Raw genomic sequence first — 12,326 nt, forward strand, 5'->3', positions numbered from 1 at the left:
AGAGTTTTAACAAGTATTTTCAAGCACTTGTAGTGCCAGTATCAAATGGGGCAGGATTGTGGACAATCAACGAGGGTTGGGGTGGAGATAGTGGAGTGGGAAGGAGATCAGAGCAGGCTTAATAAGATACAAGAGCGAGACAATATTATACCAGTACAATAACAATGTTTAAACAACATTTGGATAGGTACATGGATAGGATAAGTTTAGAGGAATATGGGTCAAACGCAGGCAGGTGGGACTAGTGTAGATGGGGCATTTTGATCGATTTGGACAAGTTGGGCCAAAGGGCCTATTTTTACACCATAGGACACTACATATAAAATCATGATGGACTAGGCAGAGTAAATTGGTGCTGGTTCCCTCATCAGAGCGATGGGAAACCAGGGGCACTGATTTAAAACTATTGGTGGAAAGATCAGATGGGACTGGTGAGAATTGTTTTACAATTTTATAGTGATAATGGTATGGGATCCACTGGTATAAATTACTGAGGTGCCTGTGTCAGATGGTAAAGACAGAAACACTCTGCCCACTTTTTACGCACGCTTTGATAGGGAGAACATTGATGTGCCTTCCCGAGCCCCCATTCGCCGTGATGGTATTTCGGTCACAGGGGCCGACGTCAGAAGATCTCCAGCCTGTTGGTCCGCACATGTTTTTAAAACACGCCTGGGTATACCATCAGGACCAGGCGCTTTCCGAGGGTTCACCCCTCTGAAGGCTGCAAAAAGTTGTAAACACTGCCCAGTCCATCATCGGCTCTGACCTCCCTACCATCGAGAGGATCTATTGCAGTCGCTGCCTCAAAAATGCTGCCAGCATCATCAAGGACCCACACCATCCTGGCCACACACTCATCAGGTAGAAGGTACAGGAGCCTGAAATCTGCAACATCCAGGTTCGGGAACAGCTACTTCAAGGACCCACAGCCATCAGACTTTTAAACACACTTCACACTTCTGAACTATAACAGCCTATTGCACTTTATCTGTTTGTTGATGTGTGTATATATATATATATTCAATGGAATATGGACACACTGATCTGGTCTGTATTTATGACTACAATATCCTGTTGTGCTGCAGCAATGCAAAAATTTCATTGTCCTATCTGGGACACATGACAATAAACTCTCTTGACGACACTTGAAAATGTATTGAACGTGCATGTAAAGCTCTATGGCCTGCTAGAACTGCTAAACGAGGATTATATGGTAGTCAATTGCTGCCTTCTGTGTGATAAACTGGTCTCCTTCTGTGTCAAACCATAAGCTGGCTGTATGATAAGTTATCCAAACTTACCTTGTGAAATAATAGAAAACAAGGGCAGGAAATTGAAAATAGGAAGCTGTCACAATACTGCACAGGTACAAAGATACCTGCTAAAGGCCCAAGGATCCTTATTTATACAGTTCTCATTAAACATTTGCTAATATAGTTTAAATTACATAATCGGAAGTCCATTCAGTCCAGCACTCGAAACAACCTTTGCTACTTTCAGTTGAATATTCACGTGCAATTTCATACTGCCATGTCTCATTTCTGGAGCCATTGCTGAGTTTGCAAATCACCATGCTGCCCACCTGTCCGTGACCCAGCTGGAGTTAAAATTTGAGCCGATCTTACTTGGGAATTGACGGTTTAATCAGGACAGGCCAACTCGGAGGAGTTAGCAGATTGGCATTTCAATGAGATCGCACTGGAGTGACAATCAGTAACTGGAGACGACTCATCCGCAAATTCTATCATAAGGCGAACTGAGGAGGAACCGATGTTTAGAAACACAGTTCGTTCAGGGATCAGTGCATGACAGCAGATTTGAAAGCAGCTGCAATGTAATTGTATAATATAACTCAACCAGAAACTTGAAGAACACATTCCACTCATGGACAAATCAAGTAATTAATAACTGGTAAGAAACGGCTAGTTGTATGTTGTGGATTTTATATTTTCTAGAAAATAGCAATACCTGTCTTTTAATGACTGCTGAGTATTAGCTTTCAGTAATGACACCAGTTTTTCTCAGCTGCTGCCAACAGCTGTCACCTGCCTCCTGCTCACAAGTGTCATTCACTCATGTCCGTAACAAATTCCATTCCTTCATTCCTTCGTTCTCAAATAAAGGAATATATACCAAATGCTTTGAGACAAGGACTGTTTCATCACTGTAGGTCCAATCTAAATTAAATTACATTTAGTAATGCCAATAACAATTTGTTGAAGCTTTCAACATAATAGCACATTGCCATTATATTAAAAATGCAACATTTTCCCTTCCATCTTAGGTCCTGGCCTTATCAGTGGTAAGTATTGAATAAATAGGCCATAAGTGGATATTTGTTGAGAGTGTCACTGTGGTTAATTGATAACATGCTCTTCAAACATGGACAGCCGACAAGTTCATGGCAGTAAACCCAGACTCATGATACACGTTTGCAAATTACAATTTTTTCTTAAAGTTCGCTAATGTTCCATTACATTATTAAATAGTTCAGTCATTCAAACAGATCCATCATCAAGGTCCAATCTGGCACAACAGCTGATAAATGACACCTGGTCTTGGATGGGGAAAATTAAAGTGATCACGTTAGTTATAAACATATATGGATTTCACATGTGTATTTTGAATTTTACATACACATTTCCGTTAAAAATTGACAAATGTATATAGAGTGTTTAATCCTCCAATATTCTTAACAACACACCATATGAGAAAAATTGCAAGTTATGGTTGCACACAGGCCCTTTACCTCACCATGTCATGCATGCCATCAATACCAGATGTAGCACTTGAGAAATAACCAAAAATAACCAAACAGGATATAATTATTTTTCTCAGATGTGTTTCCTCAGTGTTACCATGCCACTATTTTTCAAATATTCAAAACTACAATTGTCAAAATACATCATTGCACCAGAGCAAGTGAGAGAGAGGACTCCCAATGAGAAGGCGCGATTTTCTGAAGAGCTATGATAATTCAGTGCCTATATGGTTAAGATATTCAGGAACAGCAGCAGTAGGGTCTGAAGCAAAGTATTTCAGCTACTTAACAAGCATTAGAAACAAGGGAGTACGCTTCCCTGTAAATTAGTATACTTGCCTCTGACAATCAAGTCAGCTGCAGCTGATGCACTGTCCACAGTAGTCTGGACCATGCAGACAAATCTGCCGGCATGCTTAAGCTGAATGTTTCTGATCATCAAATCACCAGAGGATCCCTGCTGAAAGAAAAAAGACAAAAGCTTAGAAATAGCTAAAGTCAACATGTACAATAAATAGACACAAAATGCTGGAGGAACTCGGTGGAACATGCAACATCTCTGGAGAGAAGGAAAGGGTGACGTTTCGGGTCAAGACCCTTTTTCAGACTCCAACAAGGAATCGTCTCGATCCGAAACGTCACCCATCCCTTCTCTCCAGAGATGCTGCCTGTCCCACTGAGTTACTCCAGTTTTTTTGTGTCGATCTTCTGTTTAAACCAGCATCTGTAGTTCCTTCCTACACAGGTATCTTTTAAATGCAAGTTTACGTCTGACTTCTATTGCCATCTTCAGTTCAAATCACTTGGAGCGTGACATGGACATGTACAATAAATATCTAAGCTTCATTTTTTATGGTGAAGACAGACACAAAAAGGTGGAGTATCTCAGCAGCTCAGACAGCAATCTCTGGAGAAAAGGAATAGGTGATGTTTTGGGCCGAGACCCATTTTTTTTGGTGTTTTATTCTTCAGCTCCTTTGCACTGTGAATCTGTTGTCTACTTTAAGATAAAGTAAATAGGTTACAAAAGCTGAGTCTACCTCTTGAAAATAAAATTGAGACTGAGATTTAATCCCTCAATGTAACCCATTACCCACCTAGGATGCATGACCAGATATCAAGTAAAGTTGGTACCCCTTGCTGTTTTGATTTGGCCAGGCCTACCATCTGCAGTAGTTCAAACTTAAGTTGTTACTACAGGCATCGGTGCAGAGCTGGTGCACAATGGCATGTTTTCCCCAGGCCAGCAAAGCAGGATTGCTTTCAGAATTTCCTCAAATCAGCACATTTAAACAATGATTAGGAAGAACTCAAAATGAATTTCTTCCATAAATTTGCACTGAGCAAAGTGTGAACTTGGTGCATTGGCGGTGGTCTGGGATGGTAGAATTAAAAACATTTAATTATGGCTACACAAGGCTACACTAGTTTAAGGCTTTTAACAACATAAGGTGTTTTTTTTTTGTACAGTTCTTACCATTTTCATTTACTATAGATGCTGGTGTTTACAATAAAATTGGTGCTATTAAATGGCCAAGTAAAAGTGGTAACAGATTTTTCTCCTATTATTATTGTTGGATTCCCTTCCCTCACAGCCTGAAATAGTTGTAAGAGTAACAAGAAAAACAAATAAGTAACACTTGCAAAGCGGATGTCAATCACTGAGAAGGTTTCCAAATCAAACACATGTAGTTTTGTGCAGAGGCGAAAAACAAACAGAATTCATGCTTTCACATTCAGAGTGACTCTTATACATCAGTGAGACCAAACATAGACTGGGCGATTGTTTCGCTGAATTCTTTTTGCTCAGTCCGCCTGGATCTATCTGATCTCCCATTTGTCAAAAACTTTAATTCTCCTTCTCACATTGCCTTTCTGTCCTCGGCCTCCTGCATTGCCAGAGTGAGGCCAAACACAAATTGGAGGAACAGCATCTCATATTTTGCTTGGGCAGCTTACAATAACAGTGGTAAGAGTCTGATTTCTCTAACTTCAAGTAACCCCTGCATTCCATCTCTCTACATCTCTCCCCTATCCAAGTCTCACCAGCTTCTCATTCTCACCCAACAAACAACTAACAATGGCCTGTTTCCTTAATCATCTTTACTTTTTTGCACATCTTTCATTCATTATCTCTCTACATCCTCGTCTATATCTCTCATTTCCCTTTCTCATGATTTTCAGTCTGAAGAAGGGTCTCGACCCAAAACATCACTCATTCCTCTCCAGCGATGCTGCCTGTCCTGCTGAGTTACTCCGGCATTTTGTGTCCATCTTCAATTTAAATCAGCATCTGCAGTTCATTCCTACACATTTTGGAGACAAATCCTCCCTTCAATTAGTAGACAATTTTTTCCATAGATACTAAATGCATCCGAATTATAGACAATAGACAATAGGTGCAGGAATATGCCATTCGGCCCTTCGAGCCAGCACCGCCATTCAATGCGATCATGGCATAGCATATACATAGAAACATAGAAAATAGGTGCAGGAGTAGGCCCTTCGAGCCTGCACCGCCACTCGATATGATCATGGCTGATCATCCAACTCAGTATCCCATCCCTGCCTTCTCTCCATACCCCCTGATCTCTTTAGCCACAAGGGCCACATCAAACTCCCTCTTAAATATAGCCAATGAACTGGCCTCAACTACCTTCTGTGACAGAGAATTCCACAGATTCACCACTCTCTGTGTAAAAAATGATTTTCTCATCTCAGTCCTAAAAGACTTCCCAACTTATCCTTAAACTGTGACCCCTAGTTCTGGCCTTCCCCAACAACGGGAATAATCTTCCTGCATCTAGCCTGTGCAACCCCTTAAGAATTTTGTAAGTTTCTATAAGATTCCCCCTCAATCTTCTGAATTTCAGCGTGTACAAGCCGATCCTATCCAGTCTTTCTTCATATGAAAGTCCTGCCATCCCAGGAATCAGTCTGGTGAACCTTGTCTGTACTCCCTCTATGGCAACAATGTCTTTCTTCAGATTAGGAGACCAAAACTGTATGCAATACTGATGAGAACATGCAAGGGGGGCCCAGTGGCACAACGGTAGAGCTGCTGCCTTCTAGCGCTAGAGCATGTATTGACAATAAATTAATCTGAATGAGAACCAAACTGAAAGATCTTACTGCTGGGCCAGTACTTTTGAAGTAAAATCATTCTTACAATTGGAAAATGCTGCAGGCAATTTCCCCCAGGGATTTCGCATTAGCCATTATGTGGAAACAATAAAATGATCTTTTTAAGAAATGGTGATTGAGGGCTAAATATTTTAAGGACATCAGGTGGTGTAATGGTAGAGCTACTGCCTTACAGGGCTCGATCCTGACTACGGGTGCTTGTCTATACAGAGTTTGTTTGTTCTCCCCGCGATCTGAATGGGTTTTCTCTGAGATCTTAGGTTTTCTCCCACACTCTAAAGACGTGCATTGGCTTGGTATAAATATAAATGTAAAATTGTCCATCCAGAGTGTAGGGCAGAGTTAATGTGTGGGGATCACTGGTTGGTACGGTCTCGGTGGGCCAAAGGGCCTGTTTCAGTGCTGAACTACAATCAGGGTGAACTCTACCCTGTTTTTGAGATAGTACAATTGCCCACGTAAGTGAGCAGATTAGGCTTCAGTCTAACATCTCATCAAATATATGGCATCTCCTGTGGTACAACAACTCCCTCAGGATTCAAAGCCTGCATTTTGCATCCAACTATTTGGAGTAGCATTAGAACCTGGAACTCCAAGACAAAGGCCAGGTACTATCAGGAGAGTCGTAACCAACACTAGTTGGAACAAACAAAGTCTGCTTGCAGCACCAACTGCAAAACAGAACAACCCTTAAAGCTGAATTTCATTTGATTTCCATCAGATTGCACAGAGCTAAAACAAATAACTATTTCAGAGCTTGTGATCAGTGTATTGTGGAAAGGACTGTTACGTTTATGATGGTATATAAATCCTCAGGTATAGAAAGGGTTAGTGCACATAATTTCATATTATTTTCTAGACGTGCATGTTCTGATGCCAATCTCATTTCATAACCCATTTGGCTGATAATAAAGATGTGAAGAGTTGAAGTGAATGTTGAAGTGAATTTTTATGTTTGATAAGCATTTGGGAATAACATACCTTCTCACAACTCATGAAATAGAAAGAAATCCAATTTGCATTTCCAAAATCAGTTTCACATCAACCTGTCCTCACGGAAATAATCATTGCACAGACAAGCTGTACGTGCTTGCTTTTTAGAGATTATCACACACCTGGGCACTGCACATCATTAATAGAACCAGTAATAAAGTCTGTGTGGGTTAATGTGAACCACTCTGTTTTATAATAGAAGAGCTTCACTATTATTTTATCTTTACTCTCGTTTAGAAATACAGTTTGTGACCAGGGTATTGTGATAAATACTTTACTTTTATGACTTTTAGAAATCCTCAGGTATAAAACCCTTCTGCCCACTGGGTCCATGCTGACCATCGATCACCTCTTCACGCAATTTTTATGTTATGCCAATTTTATATCCACTCTCTACACACTAGGGGCGAACCTGCAGAGGCCCATTTAACCTACAAACCCTTTGGGATGTGAGCGGAAACCAGACCAAAAATCATGCAGTCACAGGGAGAACGTGCAAACTCCAGACTGACAGTATCAGAGGTCAGGATCGAACCCAGGTCTTTGGCACTTTGAGGCATCGGCTCTACCAGCTGCACCACTGTGCTGCCTCTGGGATTAAAGTTGCAGAATATCAAAAGGGGAAAAACAAAAATGTACTGATTCAAATTGTATAACTATTTTCCAGGTTTATTATTGTTACCTCTAACACTTTGTTTTGCATGCTATCCAAACAGACCAGATATACTGTACATAAATACAATCGTCAAACATCAAGATAGAGCAAAGGGAAAGATACACAGGGCAGAATACAGTTCTCAGCATTGTAGTGCATTGGTTCTGTAGTCAAATCCAACGTCCAAAGTCAGACAGTACCCTAACATGTTTGTGTGTGTGCCATTTGTTACTTCATACACAATTAAAGATTATTAGCCCAGAGGAACACTATGTACCCTGTATCAATTCCTGCTGGCAAGCTTTTCACCCTTTCAACTGGATTTACCACCACACTCACACTAACATACTAACCCTCTGCATTCCAGGGCTCAGCAATGTGGTCTGAGTAGAGGAGGTACAGTGGTGCAGTGGCGGTGCAGTGGTGGAGTTGCAGCCTTACAGCGCCAGAGACTCAGGTTTGATCCTGAGTGCGGGTGCTCTCTGTACGTTCTCCCTGTGACCGGGTTTCTCCGGGGGCTCCAGTTTCCTTCCACATTACAAAGGCGTGCAAGTTTGCAGGTTAATTGACTTCTGTAAATTGTCCCTCGTGTGTATGGTGCAAAACTGGGATGACATTGAACTAGCGTACGGGTGATCGATGGTTGGTGTGGACTTGATGGGCCGATGGGCTTGTTTCCACACAGTATCACAAAACTAAACTAATCTAAAATACATTAAACTAAACCAAACTCACTACACTAAACTAAACCAAACTAAACTAGAGAGAGTGCCTCCAGTGTCTTAGGGAGGGAGCTGTCCCACAACACCACCACAACTGGCAACATTCTGATTCCATCTTCTGAATCATATCAGACTTATTAAAACAGATACAATTCGTGTCACCTATTCCTTTTCTCCAGAGATGCCGCCTGACCCGCTGAGTTACTCCAGCATTTTTCCCCTTTGAAACTATGTTGGTTATAGCTCTCTCTTCTAAACAAAATGTATTGGTTTATACATTTTTGTGATTAATTTATTGTGTCCTCCCACTTCATAATTACAAAAACATATTAATCTGACTGTGATAAGGCTTTTGCTTCTAATATTTCACAATTGGTGTTCAAATCATTTACAATTAATGAACCACCATCACCATCTAGTGTTTTGTTTACTTATGGTTTTGTTATGTTTAGGCATGTATTTATAGTTAGGACCGCCTCAAAAGAAAATCTCATATTTAAAAGGAGGCAAAGGCAGGAATGGGTCCAAGAATTTAATTGGTAAATAAGGGTGCGATACGGCTTTTAGTCAATTCCAGTAAAAATTGCATCTGTAGCAGTGCACCCTCAAGTGATCAAGATATGTTACGCATGGACGTAAAAAACTGGTAAAATATAATAATGCATCAACTGTTCCACCGAATGCAAGTTACTGCACTTAGGATCACTTAGCCATGACAGCTCAGCATTATTTTCTCATAAAGTCTGTGGATATCAGCAATAGGTGGGATTGAAATGAAAATCTGTAAAGTGAGCAAAACAAATCTTCTTTAAAAGATCTGTTTACATACAATGCATCACTCCAGAAGTTACATCCATCAAAAAACAGCTGATTCTATCCTTATGAATGAAACAGTAAAGGACATGCAGATGAGAACCATTCAACTCACATTCAGGTCACGTTGGTATGAGAGGAACCACTTATTACAATTAAACTCTGAATAAGATCAATTCCTTCTGTTTAAATCAATTTATCTTATTAATGTAGTTTATGGACATATCAGAAGCCTGACGTGCACTGATGCATTTTCTGTTTCACAAACCACTCACAATTTGGTGCTCCGATTTTCCACATCCTGGAGTTTGCAATTTCCACCATCTCAATCATGATACAATGATACATGATACCATCATCCATCCCACTGAAGAATCATCTAAAACATTCAAGGTTTCGTTTCTAGAATTGGACTATCAGGTTTATGATCAAACATAAAAGTTGGCCTCTTGATGGTTCACTGCACACTGCCCTCCTCTTTGGAGTGGGTTCATCTGTGTAACTTTCTCAGCTAAGTCAACTGAGTTGTTTGGTGTGACCTAGCACAGTGCAGGTCTTTTTAGATTGCAAATGAGAAATCCTAAAGGGCCTGTCCCATTTGGGCGACCTAATCCGCTAGTCCTGGCGAGTTTGCCCTCGACTCATACTCGCAGCATGGTCGACACGTGGTCGTAGGAGGTCTTTGTAACCCTCCTTCATGCTCGAGAGTAGTCTCCTTGTACTCGAGGCTTCAGCATGTTGAAAAATGCCCGCGAGTGAACAAAAGTTGCCATGGAAAAAATAAATACTTTTTTTACTCATAGGTTTAGTCGTAGTAGGTCGTCGTAGGTCGGCATGTTAGTTGTAGGTAATCGAGGGTAGTTGAAGGTAGTTGTAGATAGTCTTCATCATAGTCGAAGGGGAGGTCGAAGGAGATTGTCTTCACTCTCCACTATTCGGTGTCCAATTTTCCCGAAGTTAGTCGTAGTTAGTCAAAGCTAGTCTTCAGCATAGTCGAAAGAGATCTTCAACATGAAATTTTTTCAAACTCTCCTAAGCTCTTCTAAACTCGCCAATTAGGTCGCCCAAGTGGGACAGCCCCTTAACTGCAGATTGAGAGCTGGTTAAACCATGCTCCAGTTTAATCTATTGGCAAAGAGCTGTTAGAGACTAAATGTCTGGCAATGACATTGACAAGCATTCAAAATGTAACAAATATTAAATCCCAAATTAAAACATTTACAAACATGCAATTGGGATATTACTGCTGATCAGCATTGCAGAAGGTTGTGGCTTTTGTTCGCGCAGGAGTCCCTAATACAGTACGGCACAGTGTCGCAGCTGGTAGAGCTGCTGCCTCACAATGCCAGTGAACCTGATTGGATCCTGACCTCGGGTGTTGTCTGTGTGGAGTTTGCACATTCTCCCTGTGACTGCGTGGATTTCTCCTGTGTGCTCCAGTTTCTTTCAAAATCCAAATGATGCATTATGGGTCGGTTAATTGGCCTCTAAAAACTGCCCCTAATATGTAGGAAGTGGATGCAAAAGTGGGATTGCATAGAAAGGGTTGCACGGTGGCGTAGCGGTAGAGTTGCTGCCTTACAGTGTAATGGACCCGGGTTCAATCCTGACTACGTGGACTGTCTGTACGGAGTTTGTACGTTCTCCGTACCTGCGTGGGTTTTCTCCGGATACTGCGGTTTCCTCCCACACTTCAAAGACGCACAGGTTTGTAGGTTAATTGGCTTCGGTGAAGATTGTAAATTGTCCCTAGTGTGTAGGACAGTATTGGTGTATGGGAAACGCTGGTCGGCACAGACTCGGTGGGCCGAGGGACCTATTTTTGCACTGTATCTATAAACTAAACAGGTGATCATCAGCGTGGACTGGGTGGGTCAAAGGCTTGTTTCCATGTTGTATAGTTCAATCAATCTGTATGTTTACGAAGGCATGTGTTAACAGTTCCACAGAAAACTGTCAATCGATCCTCGAGCAAGTTTATGATATCTTCCATGCTGCCTTGTAACGTTTAAAGCTGAAGCCACATTAGCTCTTCTTTCCACAGTGTTTGCTCCATCAGTGCTGCACTGAGAGACTCAGGAGGACATTTGAAAGACGTAGTTTTTAATAGAAATAGAATTTAAAAATAGAAAATCCTATGGTCTGGGCATTCAATTTAAATTTAAATATAAAAAGTTAAGTTTAAATTTCAACAGTATGATAAATCTTAATTTCTGCCTCTCTGGCAGTGAAAATGTACTTTAACGCGTTGAGTCCTATTCCTTGAGATTTTGATTGTTGTTGGACGCAACAAACTAATGTTCTTCTTTTCTTTATCAATTTTATTTCATCTCTCATCATCATTTGTTTTCAGTACATAATCTCAAATAGGTTTTATTTTATATTTCTATGTTTACACGCTGACCCTTCAAAGTTTATCTCCATTAATTTGCAGTCTACAGAAAAGACAAGACTGATTGAATTTCCCTATAAAGAACAAGGACAGATTCAATGGAATGAGTGACCTTCCTCTTATTTCACAACTCTCACCGGGAAAAAGATACAGGGGTCTGAAAACCGTAACCGCCAGGTTCAGGAATAACTTCTTCCCAATAACCATCAGGCTCCAGGACACTGCAAAGCACCAACTAAACTTGTTGCAAGAGTCAAGAGTCAAAGAGTGTTTAATTGTCATTTTTACTCAAATGGAACAATAAAATTCACACTTGCAGCAGCAGTACAGGTTTGTAAGCACCGTACTCAATAGATAACACAATGAACAAACAAAAAAGAAGTTCAATTTTAAAAAAATGTTACTAAAACCTGAGATGCAGACATTGGGGAAAGGCTGTCAAAGGATGCAGTGTTGTTTCAATCAGTTGCAGATATGGTTGGAGAAATAGCAAATGGAGTTTAATCCAGGCAAATATGACATTTTGTACTTCGGGAGGTCAAATGCAAGGGCATCCCCTGTATTTGCAGGAGAACATGCCCAGGTGGTTCGTATGGGAAGGAAGAGTGAACCAAAAACTTGCAGACAGAGTGGTCTCTACGGGAAACAGAAAGGGGTGCAATGGGACAAAGTGACTAGTGGTGGCGAGTAGTGGAAGTAGTACAATTCAATAGTACGTTTTAAGAGGTTTTAAGATGTGCAAGGAATGGAGGGATATGTATTAAGCGAAAATGGAGAATAGACACTTGGCATCGTTATTAGCGGAGAGATTATGGGCTGAATGGTCTGTTTCAGAGTTTTATT

General features: G+C 40.8%; 1 protein-coding gene across 2 annotated transcripts in view; it reads right to left on the minus strand.

The window, feature by feature from the left end:
* LOC129704532 (contactin-4-like) overlaps window positions 1–12,326 on the minus strand; it is a 796,241-nt gene that overhangs the window by 133,455 nt on the left and 650,460 nt on the right. The window contains exon 16 of one of the 2 annotated variants that reach the window (XM_055647705.1): window positions 3,104–3,224. In XM_055647705.1, coding sequence (XP_055503680.1) covers window positions 3,104–3,224 — 121 coding nt within the window. The remainder of the gene's footprint in view (window positions 1–3,103; window positions 3,225–12,326) is intronic. The other variant, XM_055647704.1, reaches the window with a different exon arrangement.

Source organism: Leucoraja erinacea, chromosome 16, assembly GCF_028641065.1.
Source record: "Leucoraja erinacea ecotype New England chromosome 16, Leri_hhj_1, whole genome shotgun sequence".
NCBI lineage: Eukaryota > Metazoa > Chordata > Chondrichthyes > Rajiformes > Rajidae > Leucoraja > Leucoraja erinaceus.